Below are 18,166 nucleotides of genomic sequence, written 5' to 3'. Positions count from 1 at the left end.
AGGCTTTAGCGGGAGCTGCTTTCTGACTCCATAGAGAGGCTGTCAGCTGCTCTCACCATCATCTCCTCCTCCTCCTCCTCCTCTTCATCATGCAAAGGAACCAAAAATGAGCTGCAGTTACACCAAGGATCCACTAGGGGCCGCAAACCAGCAGGGAGCGTTTGGACAGTCCTTTTTTGTTTCTCCCTCTGTGTGTGTGTGTGTGTGAGAGTATGTGTGTGTGTGTGTGTGTGTGTGCGTGTGTGTGTGTGTTGTTCTAACAATACTTGTGAGGGCTGAGTCTTGACACTCCCTTCTGGAGGACAAGGACATTTTACAACATCATTATCTCAATCATTATCTGTAGTTCGAACGATTTAACAAAATAGAATGAATAAAAGACTGACAAAAAGGAGGAAAAATAATGACATATACACACACACATTTAAAAAGGGATCAGAAAAAGCCTAGGCTTGTCAAGTCTTTATGGACAAGTGCACAATCCGACAATTTTAGGCCTAAATAATCCAAAAATATACTCCGATAATATGTTCTCCTCTATAAGCCTATTAATAAATCAAAAAGAACACAAAAACATCCTCACAGTGACTACAGAGCAATCCAGAAGGGAATAAATGTGTGTGTCCTCACAAGCCCAACAAAACCAGTGTGTGTGTGTGTGTGTGTGTGTGTGTGTCAGCAGCTGACTGGGAGTTATGAATATCCACACAGCAAGAGAGAGCAAGGAGAGGCAGCCTGGTTAATATTTGCCATGGCAGCTGGTGGATGGGAAACCATTCAATCCCACTCAATAACCTTTATTTAAACAGAGCAGAGAATTACAATGCCGCCACCACCGCCACCACTGTTTTGGCTTTTTTTGATTTTGATGGCATCCACTCCAGATGGTGCTTCTTTATTCAAACCCTCTTTTTCCTCCTACTCCTTCTCCTCATGATCATTTCATTTCACCACCAAATGCAAAAAGGAAGCGTTTAATATAAAAACCCAGTAGGCCAGAAGGAAGGAGGCTGCGGTGAAAACAGAGTGTGTGAGTGTGTTGGATCAGCAAAGCCTGTCTTTTACAATCACACACACATTCACAAACACACAAACACACACACGCAGCAATGACTAATCACTGTAATATCCCTGTGGTATTTCTGCAAAGACTTACATTGAGTAAAGGCTCTCTAATGAACACTTATAATTGTTTGTTTCCGCAACTAATGGTTATTTTGATTATCGATGCATATGCCATTTGTCTTCTTGATTAAAATGTCAAAATAATAATGAAAAATGCAGATTATAAACTCAAATTGCTTGTTTCATCCAACCAACAGTCGTAAAACTTAATGTATTCAGATTAATTATATCAGATTTGCCAAAATAATTGCATTTGAGAAGACTTTCTGGCCGTTTTACTTGAAAAATGTTCTGTAATCGAGTATTCTGGATAACCTGAAGTACATTATCATCCCATGCACCTTCCGCTCTGTTTGTGTTGCCTTTGTCAAACTCCGAGCTAGCATGCAACGCGCTAAAAATGGCAAATTCTGATGACAATGTTGATATTTTGATGGAAATTTGGATAGTGCAACGAGGCAGTACTGCTTGTTTTTTCTGGAAATAATTGCAAAAGATTTACAAAGAATATGTTTACTGTATTTCTTCTCTGACTGGGACGTTTTGGGACTGATTGGCGGGATTTGCTGTGGTGCTACTTTGACCCTCCTGTTGTCCTTGGGTCAAATTTGACATTTAAAAAATGTCCATATCTGAAATATCTGTTTCTTTTTGACAAAATTACCACAAAAAAATTGATTGGATCCCATACAAGGCTCTTTGCAAATTCAATTGATCACTTTCATTCCTGACTAAACTCATCTGTACGTTCCTCTGATTTTAACTATTAGTCCAAATAATTCATAATTTCTGCTTTTTTAACTCAAATATTAGGTGTAATTCTATATAAATGAGGGTTATTGACCATGCATTCCAAACTGTGCTGTAGAACTAGTGGTAGTGAGGTGGCGTTACTGAAAACTAAAGAAAATACTGAAAAAGGGACGAAAGTGTCAATTTTTTTGTCCGTTTTTGACACGTGAGTTAAGTAGCTCACGGTACTGTATTGTGAGAACTGGTGTAAACTTATTATTGGATGTGCGTTTTCTTTAGCGGGGGTGCAAATGCTCATATCATGCTTTTGGGCATATATATATATATATATATATATATATATATATATACACATACATATATTTGTTGTGCATGTTATAGGTTTACAAAGTCAAAAAGCCCCAAGTCCCCCCCCCCCCCCCCAAAGGTACAAACCATCCCCAATAGAAAACATTGTGTACCAACTGCCCCAAACAGCTCCATTGTAGTCCAGCCTTTACTTCCTTTGTAACACATGTTATAATGCTCGCCTAGCTGCTGGCGTGCCCCCCCTTATCCTCTGCTCCTGACTGGCTAGTAGTCCTTCCCTAGCTACTGAACAAAGATACAACAGAAGTGAGACGCGTCACTCTGTAGCTAAAACAGAGAGCTCAACACACAGGGTGAAAAGAGGAGCTGTAGCAATGTGCAGGACTACAAACGGGGTGTTTTTGGAAGAAAAAAAATAAACCATGTAAACCTATTCTGGTACAACCTCTAAATACAATTCTGAACCTAAAAATGAGCAAAATATAAGCACTTTAAGGTAATGCAAACAACCCGGAGCATTGTTTTTCTCCTGTGGTGGAGCCAGACCTTAAACTCCACAGCGTTGTGGACATAGGTCTGGCAATGCCAGACCATTGACTAATTAATTAATTAATCGATTAGATTTAGCTCATCCTATGATATTTCTGCAGCGGCTTTAAATGTCTCTGAATTGAATGTATAGTTAGGTTTCTGCCTTAATTCATATTATTACAACTAACATGGATTATTATGAATCTCCTACAATACAATTCACCATAATGTAGCACTCAAACAGGAACAGGCAAATAAAAAATATGATGTCCCTGCAATTACTCGTTGGAGCTGTTTTCCGTACTGTCCCTTTAAGACATTTGTCACCTATAGGATCCCTCTCTCTCCTCTCCACACACGCGCGCGCACGCACACGCACACACACACACACACACACGCACGCGCACACGCGCACACACACACACACACACACACACACACACACCTTTCATCTCGCAGCAGTCCTTGGGGCCTCGCTGGTCGGCCTTGATTGGCAGCTGAAGCAGGGTCTTCAGGTTGGTCATGGAGGTCAGATGTCCACCTTGGGGGGCACTTCCAGCCGGGTTGCTGGCCCCAAACTGGGGGCTGGTGGCCCCAGCAGGAAGATCCGGAGGTAAGAGCTGAGTGAGAGGCCTTGACATAACTTCAGGGGAGGAAGAGGCGGGAGGCGAGGAGGTGGAGAAACCTGCAGACTGGAAGTTCAAGATGATCAAAATAATCCAATTAGTGGCACTAATTGACAGGCGCGCCGTCAAAAGGTGCGCGGGCAGGTGACGTTTCAAAATCTCCACCTGACGTCCCGCTTGTGTGGCCGTCCCATGAAGAAAATGTGTAGAAAAAAAAACCAAAAAGAAAAGAAAGAAGGGGGGACTTGTCTTCAAAATGGCACCATGCTTCTAATGCATCCTCTCGGACTGGCTGAGCCTTCACGAGTCGCTGTCACCTCTTCAAACTAACTAAGATCTGCTCTAATGAAACGCACATAGAAAGACAGCCTGGATCCTGGAGCTCGCGGCGGGGGAAGAAGCCCCGTTTGAGTCTCGCGGAGATAAAAAACGGTCCCACAACTCCGGCTCGGGTCCAGTCGCTGGATCGATCGGAGACTCGTTAGTCCAAGGGGCGAAAAGCAGATTTAAATAGGCTGAAAGCAGACTGAACCGCGGATGGCTGTGTAGTCCCATGCAGGACGAAGAGAAAGAGGATTAGAAACAGCAGTCGATGCGAACTGTCTCCAGGATAGAAGAAAAAAACAACAACTTGTGATTTAATATGAGTGGAAAAAATATAAGATGAAGGAAATAAAGAGATCCCCCCCTCAAAAAAATAATAATATCCAGTAGTATGAGAGTGAGATAGATGAGACTGATGGCTCTTATTTTCCTCCCTCTCTCCCCCTCTCTCTCCCTCCCTTTCTCTCTCACTCTCTCTCACACACACACACACATTCACACACGCGCGCACACACACACACACACACACTTCTCTCTATTTTCGTCGTTCTTTCTGATTCTCTCTCTCCCTGCCAGTCAGCTGGAACCAACACGGGCTGCTCGTGTGACGTCACCGCTCACGGGGGAAAGGCGCCCGGGGGGCGTGGATCATTTACATACACAGGCCACGCCCCTTCCCCTCAATGGCCCCCTTGGTAACTCCTTCTGCGTTCACGGACGCATGGGAAAAATTGAAAAGTTGAGCTTTCCATGTGTGACAATACCATTTCGAGTCAAATTTAACAAAGATGGAAAACAAATTTTGGAGTATTTTGATTTTGGCATCTTATATTCACACGGTAGGCTACTTTAATTAACAGATTAATTAATTAGACCGGAGTTTCAAACCAGAAATCCAAAAGTAAACACACAAAAATAAACACAATTTCTTCCCTAACTTGGTCAAAACAATTAGTTGACACTCTATAAACACTGTTAATACAAAAGCTTACAATATATAATATTATGTATTAATAAATATTCTCCCTAACTTAGTCAAAACAATTAGTTGACACTCTATAAACACTGTTAACACAATAGCATACATTATATTATACATAATATTATATATTAATAAATATTCTTCCTAACTTAGTCAAAACAATTAGTTGACACTCTATAAACACTACTAACACAATAGCATACATTATATTATATATAATATTATATATTAATAAATATTCTCCCTAACTTAGTCAAAACAATTAGTTGACACTCTATAAACACTGCTAACACAATAGCATACATTATATTATAGATAATATTATATATTAATAAATATTATCCCTAACTTGGTCAAAACATTTAGTTGCCACTCTATAAACAGAGAAAGACATTTTTGTTTCCTTCATTACTTTCTTACTCAGAGCATTAAGGCCTACAGCGGTGTACAACGTGTATTGGAGTTTCTCCGGTTGTACCTGAACGCGACGTACATTTGCATAAAACACACCACCTCCCAGCAGTTTGAGCCAATGGCAGACAGCAGCTGGGAGGTCCCGCCCCCTGAGCCGAGCTCCTTCCGGCCCCTCTCTTCTTCTCTCACGCTGTCATCTAACCGGGGAGACTAAAACAACAGCGGTGACCGCTCACTTATAAACAGCCCTCCGGTCCCGCCAGGACGTTGCTTCTGTCTTATCTGTCTTATCTGAGAAATGTGGGAAAATTTGCATATTTTAACCCACAACGTGACAGGATTTGAAGAGTCAGAATAAGCAACTCAAACAAAGTGAACACGTGCATCAGGTGTCGCGTGTGGGCGAGTTACACAGTCACGTTATACCGCTGCCATTATGCTTCGTAGTGATAATAACACAGGCTGCGTCGGTAGAGATACGACCTCCATGGTGTGTTTTGGGAGTGAAAGCTGAAAAACGATATTTATAAAGGTTTTTTTTGTGGTTGTTTTTACTCACACTGCAACTATATACTATGAAATCTGTAAATAATCACATTGAATGTGGTTCAGTTGTTTTTAATACTATAAAAATGGTGGCCAAGCCACGGTTGGCCTGTTTTTCTCCCTGTTAAATGTCCCTATCTGCCTCTCGCGCTCTGAAGAAACACATGGCCCCGGCACGTGCCGGCTGTTGCCTACCGGCGACCCTGCTGCGTCCCGATTGGCTGAATCTAGGTCACTCGCTGCCTCTCCTGGCCTCCTATTGGTTAAAAATAGGTCACAGTCTCCGCCCATAGGCTTCCCCATGCTACTGCCGCGTGACAGTCCGTGTTGAGGGGGGAGGAGGGAACACAAAGGCAGTGGGCTGATTGTGTGGATTAGTTAAAAAGAAATCACCTTTATTTATTTATTTTAATAATTTAACAACGCAAACAAAAGTAAAATAAATAAATAAATCAAGAGCCGTAAAACGGCAACATGACATGACACTACTAAAAATAAAGGCAACATTTTCAAAACGTGATAGGCTACTAACATGTCAGACTGTGTGTTGATCTCAGACTGTTCTTTGACATGTTAAGACATGTTTCGGTGCCCTGCCTTGCTTTTATTATGCCGCCTATGTTGTTATGTTGTCATGCATGCAATGCTCGTTCTGCATGCCCTTGTGTTGCATGTTTTATTAACATGTTAATATAGTAAAATATTAAGTTACATAGAAGTGTTGTTGCACTACATGTTTGTCAGATGTCTGCACCTGGTCCTGGATCTTGTTCTGAACCTGTTTTTGTATCTTGTTGTTTGCACCTCATGTTCATTTGTTTATTCTTTGTTGTTTTTTTTGCACCGGGGACCAGATAAACAACGTTTTTCCTCTCTTATCTTATAAAATATACATGCATCTTTTTATTGTTAAGGATGCTGTGTATGTTTATGTTGCATGTCGCTTTAGTGTCCCGATGTTGACTTTTAATCATTGCCAGCATGCATGCGGTATGTCGAATTTTAATAACCTTTTAATTGTATATAAGATAAGATAGTAAGATAATTTGTTTATTAGTCCCCAATGGGGAAATTACTGCACTACACTCTGTGTACACACTTTTTGTTAGTACTCAAACACAGGCCTGAAATACACACACCCTCAGGATCTATACATGCACTATACATGGAGAGATGTCAGAGTGAGTGGGCTGCCAGCTGAACCAGCGCCCTGAGCGGTCGGGGGGGTACGGTGCCTTGCTCAAGGGCACCTGGCAGTGCCCAGGAGGTGAACTGGCATCTCTCCAGCCACCAATCCACGCTCCCAACTTTTTTTTTGGGGTCCATACGGGGACTTGAACCAGTGACCCTCCGGTTCCCAACCCAACTCCCTATGGACTGAGCTACTGCCACCCTTATAGTATAGTGCCACCCTTATAGTACAGTATAGTCCTTTTTAGGAGTAAATACGCTGTAATGTGTGTCCAAAAACTGCAGCTTAGAATATCCTTTAATGGTTTTTAAATTAAAAACCAATGACATAAAGATGAACTAAAACCCTTGTGGGTAAATCAAATAAAGGATGCAGTAAATATCCTAAAGTGCACTTTCCTTGTTAAATAAATAAGTAAATAATACACATCACTGTCTTCAGATCCAGGTAAAAGCTAAAATGGTGACTGTGGAACTCCAATAAGAGTCTAATATGAACAGCCTATGAAAGGAAAGGAAAGAAAGGCTTAAATCCAACATAAACGTGCAGCCTCGTGTTTTTTCTTGTTTTTTCTTGCTGCTGACGCCAGTTCGACTGATTCCTGAATCAGACGCAGCAGCTGCACCGTTGGAACAACAACAGTTCCTAGAAGGACCTTGAAAAGGCTGCAAGTCCTATCTGGTGACAGGCTGCTGTCAGATATACCAGACAGGAATGTGCCCCCCCCACACACACACACACACACACACACAGACACACACACACACACTGGCGTGCATCAGTAAAACAGAGGAAGTCCTGCTTGATTCCACTACTGTGTGACCAGATCAGCCATCTTTAATTCATTATCCCACCCCCCCCCCTTCCTTTCCTGCAGACACCCTGTAAAGTGTTTAAAGGGCTCCATCTAGTGGCTGATTGTTGCCACCAAAGAAAAGAGATCTACTCGTTTTAACCCTCCTGTTGTCCTCGGGGTCAAACTTCACCTGTTTTTCAAAGTTTCTACTCAAAAATTATCTGTTTCTTTTAACTCAATTGGCAAAAAAAATTAAACAAAATAACAACACGGTTGGTTCAATGCAACATTCTTCACAATATCTTGGAGTTTTGGATGTTATTTTATATTATTACAGCATTTGGAGAGAAAAATAAACACTGTAAATGGTTTAAAAAACATTTCCTTACTGAACTCTGAAAAAATCTCTTCCTCGGATTTGAACTTAATTGTCAAAATATTTCATAATTACTGCTTTATAACTAAAAAAATAGGTATAAAATCATATAAATGAGGTTATTGATCATCAATTTTGAAAAAAATAATTGTGGAACTTGTGTTAATAAGTTGGTTTAAGGGGTGTTACACAGGTGGTTGCTGGGCGGAAAGCCTAGAAAACGTTGAATAAAACAAAAACAAAAAATATTAAAGAAACTTTGAAAGAAACATTAAAAAACAAAGTGTTTTCAGTTTTCACCCGGGAGGACAACACAAGGCTTAAACAGGCTTTAATCGACCTGCCTGCACTTTAATTTCGACTGTGTTTGAATATTAATTGTCTTGTTTGTTTTATGCAAAGCCCGTTCTGGTTTTATCTGCGAGACGCACTCACAAAGCACTTCAGTCCCTTTGGTCTGCAGCTACAATGTATCTAAGAATGTAACTAAGTACATTTACTTAAGTACAAATTTCAGCAACATGTATTTCCATTTTACGCAACTTTAATTCTACTATACTGCATCTTGGAGGTATATTTTGTTCTTTTCTTTCCTCTACATTTGTTTGAAAGCCTTAATGACCTCCTGTCCAGTGATTTTGATCTTTTCTGATAAGCTGAAGGATGTTAATGTGTTGAGAAGATTCCCAGACTTCTTAAGTTTAATAAAGTCGTTAAAAAGCATCTCGGATCCACTGGAAAAGACATCGCCACGTAAAGTTGACTTCTCAGAGATCTGTGGTTCTCGTAGGACAGCGACGCCAGAAACATGATGATGATCTCAGAGAGTAGGATGATGAGTTGCTGTCGATTAACCCTCCTGTGGTCCTCGGGTCAAATTTCACCCCTTTTAAAAAATGTCTATATCTGAAATATGTGTTTCTTTTTAACCAAATTACCAAAAAAAAAATGGATTGGATTCCCTACGATCTTTGCAAATACAATTGATTACTATCATTGAATTTTGGGTAAAAATTGAAATCGTTTCAAATCAGAACCCGGACTAAACTCATCATACTCAACATACGTTGCTCTGATCTCAACTATTAGTCAAAATAATTCAGAATTTCTGCTTTATTAACTCAAATATTAGGTAAAATTCTATATAAATTAGGTTTATTGACCATGAGTTCCAAAAAGTAGTGTAAAACTATAGTGGTGGTAAGGTGGTGTTAGGAAAAATGTAACGTATGTAGTGTTGAAGTGTTAATCTTCTGACCCGGGAGGACAACACAAAGGTTAAACTGCCAAACATGGAGTTACAATCAGCACAGCCTCGCTCTACCTTCCTCCAGAGCGCCGCGGAGGAGGGTCTGGCTGGTCCACATGGCAGTCTGTGCTCTGTTGATTGGCGTTTCTTTAAACCAATCACGACTGTCTTGGGCGGCGCTCCCGCAACGTGGTAGCTATAGACTACAAGTAGCATAACCTTGACCCTCATGCTGTCCTTGGGTCAAATGACCCGTTATCATACAAAAAAGAAGAAGAAATTTGTCACAAAAAATGGACCGTCGAAATAAGCGCTGAAAATATGACAAAATTTAAAATATCAAAAAACTTTGGAAAAAACACCAAAAACATTAACAATAGCACCCACAACATTGAAAAAGTGACAAAAATGTGGGTAAAAGCAATAATAATGTGGAAAAAACGTTTTTTTTCCTTCATGGTTGATAGCAAGACAACACGAGGGTTAAACATCTAACAGCAGTTAAATGCTACATTATTACATTTAACGGGAAGTTAACCGTTCACATACTTCCGCACCGTGAGCTATTTCAAGTATCTGGATACATGGTTGCACCTAATTTACTCCTACCAGTGTATCGCCGTGTGTACTTCGTCCGCAGCAAATCCCGCCTTTCACTCCCAAAACGTCCACTCATGCCTGCTCGGAGTTTGTTGTTTTTTCCCAAAGTGAATGGAGTTGGACCGCAGCGCACACATACTGAATATCCTGGAAATAAATTGTTGTCAGTTCAGAATAATGCAGCAGTATTATAATTCCAAAAACATTTATACTGCACAATGAGTACTTGTACTTTTACAGTGTTCCCAACCCTTTCGTGGGCAAGACACTGAACCCCGAGTTGTGTGAATGTGTGTGAGTGTTTATCTGATGAGCAGGTGGCACCTTGTACGGCAGCCCCGGCCACAGTGTATGAATGTGTGTGAATGGTGAATGTAGCGATGTAAAAGCGTTGAGTAGTCGTTAAGATTAGAAATTCGCTATATAAAATATTTACATTCACTACATATATTGCATAAAATGAAGTTGCATATTAAACTGGGCCTTCAAAATGTAGGGCAGCATACAACCTTTAAACATACAGTATATATATACACACACATACTGTATATAAGCTATTAAAATAGCCCAATTGTTGGCTTGACTATATAAATCATATTTTAATGTTAAAAAATAAATATGGCCCCGTGGATTAATTAACTGTGCGGACAGCCAGTAAGTATCATCAGTGTGATTTATGTTGGATGTACGTTAACACTTACATTTTTGAAAACTAACAAATATTTTGTAGGTCCACCTGCATTGACTGAGGACCCCCTACGGGTCCCAGACCCCCTGTTGAAAATCCCTGCCTTAGAAGGTATAAAGAGCATTAATTGAATTTGGGGCAGCTTGAGTGATTTGCTACAGACATGTTAAAAATTGGTTTTGTGGTCCGTAAAACTCAAAAAAAAAAAGAAAAAAAAGTTCTGTTGTTTTTGGACAAATTTATATTTTCCAATCCTGGAAAGACCCATGACATTTGATCGTCCTAAAATGAGATTATTTTGAAGTTGTCAATAAGATGGCATCCAATTGTAATAATTCCTTTTCTTTTAGAAATAAATAAAAGATAAATATTTACTTGGCACAGCTTTAAATTGAGCTTCTCTTTTCAGAAAAAAAAAATTAAGGACTTTTTCACCCTTTAAAATCATTTCTTACCATGGAGGAGCCTGCAGCTTTTAACAGACTTAAACCAACAGTACCATTTCAGTTTTTTTTATTTGAGGGTTTTCAACAACTCACTTTTAGGCAAAGAAAAGGATAGTAATTTAGTAATAATATTACATGTTTTAGTTTTACAGAAAAAAGAAAAAACACGTCTGGACAGGACCTAAGTAATGAACTAGGTGTACACGCTTTTGTTACAAAAAATTGGGCATAACTGTGGCAATGAGGGATTGGCAGAAGGGGTACAGGGAGGGAAAAAGAATATCACATCGATACATATATACTCATCCCGCCGTTTTACAAAGATAGTCCCCGACTCGCTCCCTCCCACCCATACAATACCAACGAGAATAAAAGAAATACTTGGAGTAAAAAACGGCAAAGAATCAATATATAATAAAATATAATACGAATTGTACAGTACACTCCGGTTATTTCTGTTGTCCTTTTCAAATCCTGAACACATTAACAGTTTGAGTCGTGTTTTCTCGCCATCCACGCCTCTTTAAAAAAACTGACAAAAGTAGTGTACATTAAAAACAAGGTCACCAACACTTCTAACTCATTTTTTCAGTTCCTTAAGCACATCAACTGCCTTTCGCAACCAGTAAAGACCCTTTATGTTTATATAATGAGGTTCTTTAAGATTTATTTTTTCTTCCTAAAAAGATTAATTTATCTTGAGGGCAGATGTCGTCTCAGTAAAAAAAGGGAGCGATTCTCCACTGGGGTAAACAAATGAACACATACAGAGCAAGAGACACGGACTATACGGTTTAACTGTGAATAATGTGAAAACTATTTGAAAAAATAAACTGGTACTAAAAGGTACCTCACTTCTACAATCCGTATTATGCGCAAAGACTGCTAATGGGAAATTTCAAAATAAAATAAAAACTGATGATGAAAAGAAAACTGGATTGATGTTTTTTTTTCTTCTTCTTCAAGCGGGTGCTACTAAAATTGTCACATGGTCCAGAGTTCCTCAACCTCAGGGGAGGCTGATGAGGAGGGTGGTTCTGATTTTGGGGCTTTTGCAGTCCACTCTAATTGATCACCCACCTCTGCAGTCAGTTAGGATTGTACACAGATAGATCCCGGAGGAGGTGTGAGGATATTATGCTAGTCACACCAAACCCTCTACAGTCTCCCATCATGTTCTGTTAAAAACTCGCTAGCGCTTGCTTCTTGGATTATTTAAAAAAAATAAAACATCAAAACAATCTAGTCTAGAAATCTTTTTTTGTGTTTTCACGGACTGAACTCAGTCAGAACTGTAGATCTCTCGGGCTGGATCACAACCGGGACCGCTAGCTCGGCAACTGGGGACGTTAGCTCCACAACTGGGACCGTTAGCTCGATCGGTGAATGGCCGGCCTCCGACAGCGGAGATTTAGGCTTCATCAGTTCCCAGTTCCCACCGGCCATCACCCCCCGACAGCAGAACGAGTGGCGGGCCAGAAGCTGGGAGTTCCAGAAACGGTGTCGGCATTTGCGGCATTGGAAAGCAGCTTGTTTAAGATGCTGGCCCCTGTGTTTCAAGGCTTTGTGTAGGGAGCTGGTGCGCTTGCCACACACCTGGCACCGCAGACGGGTGTGGCGCCCTGAGCTTCTCGGTGGGTGCCTGGTGGCGTGGTGGACCAGCAGAGAACCCTGCTTGGCGTAGGTGGTGCTGGGGCAGATGGGACAGGGGAAGCGCTTGATGGGGAAGTCCATTGATGTGAGTCCGGTGACTTTGACCGCCCCTCCGTACCACGACTTTGCTCTCGTCATGCCGCCCTTCATCCTCAGCTGGGCCAGGAGCTTTTTCTTCTTGAGCTGCGCCTGCAGTCGGCCCCTCCTTTTCCTCAGAACTAAGAGCTTCCTGCGGGTGTCTTTGCTCAGAGGGACACCCACCAGCTTTCCATCTCTCATGATGCTGTGGATCAGCACTCTTTTTTTTTTCCTTTGCTTTTTTGTTTGTCCATGCTGCTTTTGGAAGTTTTTTGAGCGGTAGTGAAAAGGGTGTTGCTGCGAGCCGGAGGCCCCTTGCTGCATGTGAGACGATGCTGCGTAGTTTGACCCTGATCCAGAGTCATAGAAGAGAGGCGGGTACCCGGAGGGTTGGGACTGGTTGACACGCTGGCCACTACGGTCGATGCCGTGCTGCGACAGCTTGTGGCGCACTAAGCTGTTGGAGTAGGCAAAGGCTTTACCGCATACTTCACAACGAAAGGACTTCTCCAGCCCTACCCCACCACCGTGGACAGTCTGTTGATGAGCTGTCAGGTGGAAATAGTGGCGGAATGATTTCCAGCACACTGTACAGGTGTAAAGCCTCTGAGAGGGGGTGCCAGATGTTGGAGACTTGTCTCCTTGGGAGCAGGATGAGAAGTAGTCCGAGTTCCCTGAGGAGGCGCCCTGACTGATGGTGGCGGCGGCGGCGGCGGCGGCAGCGGCAGCAGCAGCACCTTTAATCCTCCTCCCCTGGCTGTCAATCTCACCTTTTCTGTGCAACTTCCCGTGTCTCACTAGGCTCTGTGCATAAGCAAACATTTTCCCGCACAGATTGCATTTGTAGTTCTTTTGACCAGAGTGCACAGTCAGATGCTTGGTGAGGTGGAAAGGCTCGCGGAACAGTTTTCCGCAGACGTCGCAGGGGTGAGGCTTCTCCCCCGTGTGAACGCGGTTGTGGCGCCGCAGGGTCTCCGCCCTTCGGAAGCGCTTGCAACAAATCTGACAGCTGTATGGCCTCTCTGACCCGTCCCCCGGAGGTGCAGGGCTCCTTCGTCTCCTGACGATGGTGCTGGGGTCCCTCTTTTCTCTGGGCTTCCTTGGCCTCCTGGGCTTTGTGTGGGGGTGACTCGGGTGGGTCAAGGGCATGGTTGAACCGTTGAGGCTGGATGTGGATGACGGTCCGCCAAGGTTACCAAACCCCAACCCACCCAGCAGGCCTCCAATGATGTCCCTCCTCTCTCCTTCCCGGCCTTCTGAGTTTATATCGCAAGAGGCGGCGGCTGCAGCAGCAATGGCCGACATGGCACTGCTGGTGACCTCATCCTCCGAATCATCCAGTAGGGAGGAGAGGGGGAGGTGTGGCTGCTGTGGCTGTTGGTGGTGGTGCTGCTGCTGCTGCGGTTGCTGGCTTTGTGGGTGGGGATGAAGAGTTGGGGCTAAAGGGGCCTTACGCAGAGTTTGATTGGTCATGTCACCGGCTAACGTACTCTCCGAGGAATACAGAGATGAGGATTGGGATCGCCGGTAGTCATCGACTCCGCTGTTGTAGGATGACTGGTTCTGGTAGCGATTTCTGGAATAATCTGTTGCATACTTGTCAGTAGCCATTGCTGCCCCACCGTTTGGGTTCTCTACCCCGCCTCCACTGGTTTCCATTTTACTCCCGTTTGGGTTGGACGATCCACTCCTGCTGCCGCCGCCGCCCCGGTTTTTTGAATTCCGCGGCGGTTTGCCACAGGCACCTGATGCAGCATGGTTGAGAAGAGAAGTGCTCTCACGGAAGCACCGTCCGCAAGCCGGGCAGCGGAAAGGCTTCTCGTCGTGAATCTTCTCGTGTCTTGTAAGTGACTCTCGGCGGTTGAAGGACTTTTGGCAGATGTTGCAGGCAAAAGGGCGGTTTTCTGAGTGGGTGACACTGTGTTGGATGAGGTGACCCCTCTTTTTAAATCTCTTACCACACTCGCCACAGCAGAATATCCTCTCTGGGCTGGGGGAATTGCCGTCCGATTTCCTGCTTTGGCCTTCTGGTGGCAAGCCATGGCTGCGGAGATGCCTTCGAAGACTGGAAAGGTGGGTGAAGGTTTTACCACATTCGCCACAGTGGTAAAGGGGTTCGGGTTCGGGCTGGCCAGATGAACGGTTACTGTCTTGGGATTTCGACAACTGTTGGTTACGGTTGGCTACAAGCACAGAGGTGGAGTTAGAGGAAGGGGGGCCAGACGAAGAGGAGATGGTGGAGGATGACTGCTGTTGCTGCAAGGACGATGAGAGGATAGAGGAATGCGATGGCTCGCTTGCAATGCCACTTATCCTAACACCCCCAGATCCTCCTCCCACGAGGCCTGATGAGGAGCTCTGACTGTGCCCACTCGAGTTGCTGTTATGGCAGTTACCAACACTGCTACTGCTATGGCTGTGACTGCTGTGACCACTGCTCTCCGCTTTCCGCTGGGGCAAGTAGCCCGCCATAGCTTTCTTCCTCCTGCTTCCTCCGCTCGAAGCTGACGAAGACGAGCTGTCTCCTGTCTTTGCATCGTCTTTCGAGAGGGACAGGTGCAAGGGCAGGGGGAGGGGAAGGCCAGCCTCTTGCTGCATTAGTGATGCTATCTGGTTAGAGGAAAGGACTGGAATGCCTTGGAAATCAAAGCCACCCAGCGGGGCGGGCTGGGGAGCCGGGTGGAGAGGGTGCGGGTGGTGAGTGTGGCTGTGTGGATGAGATAAGGCATGAGGGGTCAGTTGCTGCTGTTGCTGCTGAGGCGGTGGAGCTGTGTGGCTGTGGCTGTGGGAGGAGTGAAGGGCGGGGGGAGGGGCCAGGGCCGAGTTTGCCTCACTGACCCCTTGGCCTAGACCCAAGCCCAAGTGGTTGTGAGTGCCTTGCTGGACGAGGAACTGCTCCAGGCTGCTGTTGGTGGGGACACCGGACAGGAAGTACTGGTTGGCGGCAAGCATGCAGCTGAACTGCTGGTGGAGGCTGCGGGGATCAGACTGGCTAACTAAGGGGACCGCAGTGCTGCCAGAGGGGTTGTTGGAGGAAGAGGTAGAGGGAGAGGCTGAGGAAGAAGTGGGACCAGTGGAAGGCTGAGGGACAGAGAGGCCTGGGTGCAGCGGTGGAGGTGGGGGTGCAGGTGTCACAACTCCACCGCTGCTCCCGCCAAAGTCAAAACGGCCCATCCCGGAGTGGAGCTGTTCCTGAGCCAGCGCAGCCTCGGCCGGGTGGAACGTCCGCAGGAACTGGGGGTACCCCGAGCTCCCGCTCCCACTGCTGCTACTGCTGCTCATCTTACTGGACTTCCTGGAGCTGTGGGACGAAGAGGACGACTGGCTCTGATGGGAGATGGATGGGGGAGGGGCGCCCATTTTGGCGAATAAGGACGAGGAGTCTGCAAAGGCATTGCTCCTAGAACTCTGGAGGGATCCGAGGCCGAGGCCAGACAGGAGGCTCCCAGAACCGTCAGCGGAGGGCTGGTGCTGCTGCTGGAGCTGCTGCTGATGCTGCAGCTGGACCTGCTGCTGGTGGCTCAGTTGTCGTTCCAATCCGAGGCCTTTGAACTGGTGGGCCTGGTGTCCACTCAGCATCTCCAAAATGTCCATGGGGTACTTGCTGAACTGGAACATCTTCCAATACAGCTGTGGCAAAGTGTCACGTAGCCACAACTGCCACGTGCACTAAGTCGGTTTATTTGCTGGAAACAGCAGTGACCCCTCGTCAAACTGACCAGGTGGGATTTTCAGAGGTAGTCCTGACCCCCACACTTCCAACAAACTGCTATATTCCAACAAAAGCCGATGCTCGATTTCCTCACATAAATGTATAAATATTTGTACTCTTCATTCAAGAGTCTTTATTTTTTTTTTTTTTTAAAAGGTCATAAATAGGCAATAAACTAAATCATACTAAAAAAAATAAAAACTGTCTGTAGTGTTTCTTTACAGGGTTCCATAACCATCTGCGGATTCTTTTAAAAGTCAGGTCAGTAGTCCCATGAAGTGGAGTGTCTGTTATTTCAGTGGAGGGTGAACCATCATTTCACTGCCCTTCTGTCCCCTCCTGGAGTTCTTCAGACAGCCTGAAGAATGACAGGGAATAGGAAAGACACAGCAGTGTCAGTTAGTGGTTCAGTGACTTTATACAGAGATGAACAACACTGTATTGCTTTTGCCGAACTGAGCCTTAAATCCCGGGTGCTGAATGTCTCAACGTCTCTAATGTTGGCCAGTTCATTTATTGAGCCGACGATATTATTGACAGAAGCACCTACATATTCACTTTTGTATTTAGTGATGTTGTTTTTCCTGCATACTGAAAAATTCTTTATCAGGTTCTCTTATATCAGCCAGCCTAAAGACAATGAAAAAACAGCTACTGGAAACGTTAAACTCCCCTTTGTGAGACGGGTTTTCCTCAGTTCTTTAAAATATCCAAAAGAGTACAGTCTGGTTGCACAATGTCAGTCTGTCACTGTTTTAATGTGATATAGCAGTTTTAATCACATTAGTGTTTAATTAAAAAGATGCATTACTAGGCAGGCACAAAGTTGAAGAGAGAAACTAAAACAGCATTTATCAAAAATGTATAAACACAGAAAGAAGATACAAATGCAACTTTCATCCACTGGTTCCCATTAAATAAAGGGAAATATTGCTGCAAAAATCTGAACATTGAATTATGATATTGGTTTCTAAGTGAAGCTGACTATTTGAACTGTATTTGTGCCTTCACACTGTGTAGGCACAGAGAGCGCCCCATGACTCCTGTATAACACTGAGGCCAGGAACTAAGCAATGCATAGACCGCCAACAGGTCTTTGTCTGGTTTAGAATCAGTTTACAAAAGAAACACTTATGATCTGGATCGTTTGAAATTTTGAGTGATGAACACCAGCTGTTTTTAAACAAAATATTTAGACTCTACATCTGCTTAGTCTGAATACTGCCGTCTGCAAAGATAATTTCTTTACGATAGAAATAAGGCCTCTTCCTTTCACTGTAGGCAACAACCTGTCGCCTTTTCTCCCTGACCAAACCATTAGCATCAAAGAAACCAATTTTTAAGATCTTAATTCTGACCTTCCTCTAGGTTAGCACAGTGCACTCGGCATGAACAACTCTCCCCAGACAGTAACCAGAGAAGCTAAACATCCTCATGTGTGCCGTCACATCTGCTCACAGTCTGAAGCTTGGCAGAGGGACGCTCCGGATTCATAACTTAAGCTGATCCGGTATGCATGGAATCTTCAAAATACAGCAGTAATGGAAAATAAATAAATACATAAACAAAACTGTGAAATAATGCTATTTCCTTTTGAAACCTGCTGTAACTTAAAGCTTTGCTGACTGTAATGTGTGAAATGTTCTTCAGAAAGCATGAGGGAGGGAACTATTAACAAGCTGTTGAACCACAAGGCAAAACATACTGATGTGGATTTTTGAGAAGAAAGATGCTTATGTTCAGACAAACATTTGTGAAGTATAACT

The 18,166-nt window shown here is 43.8% G+C and overlaps 3 protein-coding genes across 4 annotated transcripts in view; all 3 read right to left on the bottom strand.

Moving 5' to 3' along the window:
* Positions 1–4,143, bottom strand: part of dbpa (D site albumin promoter binding protein a) — a 32,078-nt gene extending 27,935 nt beyond the window's left edge. Inside the window, exon 1 of one of the 2 annotated variants that reach the window (XM_034892980.1) lies at positions 3,164–4,143. In XM_034892980.1, coding sequence (XP_034748871.1) covers positions 3,164–3,359 — 196 coding nt within the window. In that variant the 5' untranslated portion in view covers positions 3,360–4,143. The remainder of the gene's footprint in view (positions 1–3,163) is intronic. The other variant, XM_034892981.1, reaches the window with a different exon arrangement.
* Positions 4,144–8,868: 4,725 nt separating this feature from the next.
* The window catches only part of shisa7b (shisa family member 7), a 51,310-nt gene continuing 42,012 nt past the window's right edge, over positions 8,869–18,166 (bottom strand). The window contains exon 11 of the transcript XR_004659473.1: positions 8,869–8,880. The gene's annotated coding sequence lies outside the window, so the exon portion shown is untranslated. The remainder of the gene's footprint in view (positions 8,881–18,166) is intronic.
* The window catches only part of LOC117957318 (zinc finger protein 865-like), a 10,218-nt gene continuing 3,059 nt past the window's right edge, over positions 11,008–18,166 (bottom strand). The window contains exon 3 of the mRNA XM_034892976.1: positions 11,008–16,758. Within this exon, the coding sequence (XP_034748867.1) occupies positions 12,227–16,306 (4,080 nt within the window). The 5' untranslated portion in view covers positions 16,307–16,758 and the 3' untranslated portion in view covers positions 11,008–12,226. The remainder of the gene's footprint in view (positions 16,759–18,166) is intronic.

This window comes from Etheostoma cragini, chromosome 14 (genome assembly GCF_013103735.1).
Source record: "Etheostoma cragini isolate CJK2018 chromosome 14, CSU_Ecrag_1.0, whole genome shotgun sequence".
NCBI classification, from domain to species: Eukaryota; Metazoa; Chordata; class Actinopteri; order Perciformes; family Percidae; genus Etheostoma; species Etheostoma cragini.
Note: the sequence above shows the minus strand (reverse complement) of the source record. Positions and strands in the feature narration are given on the sequence as shown.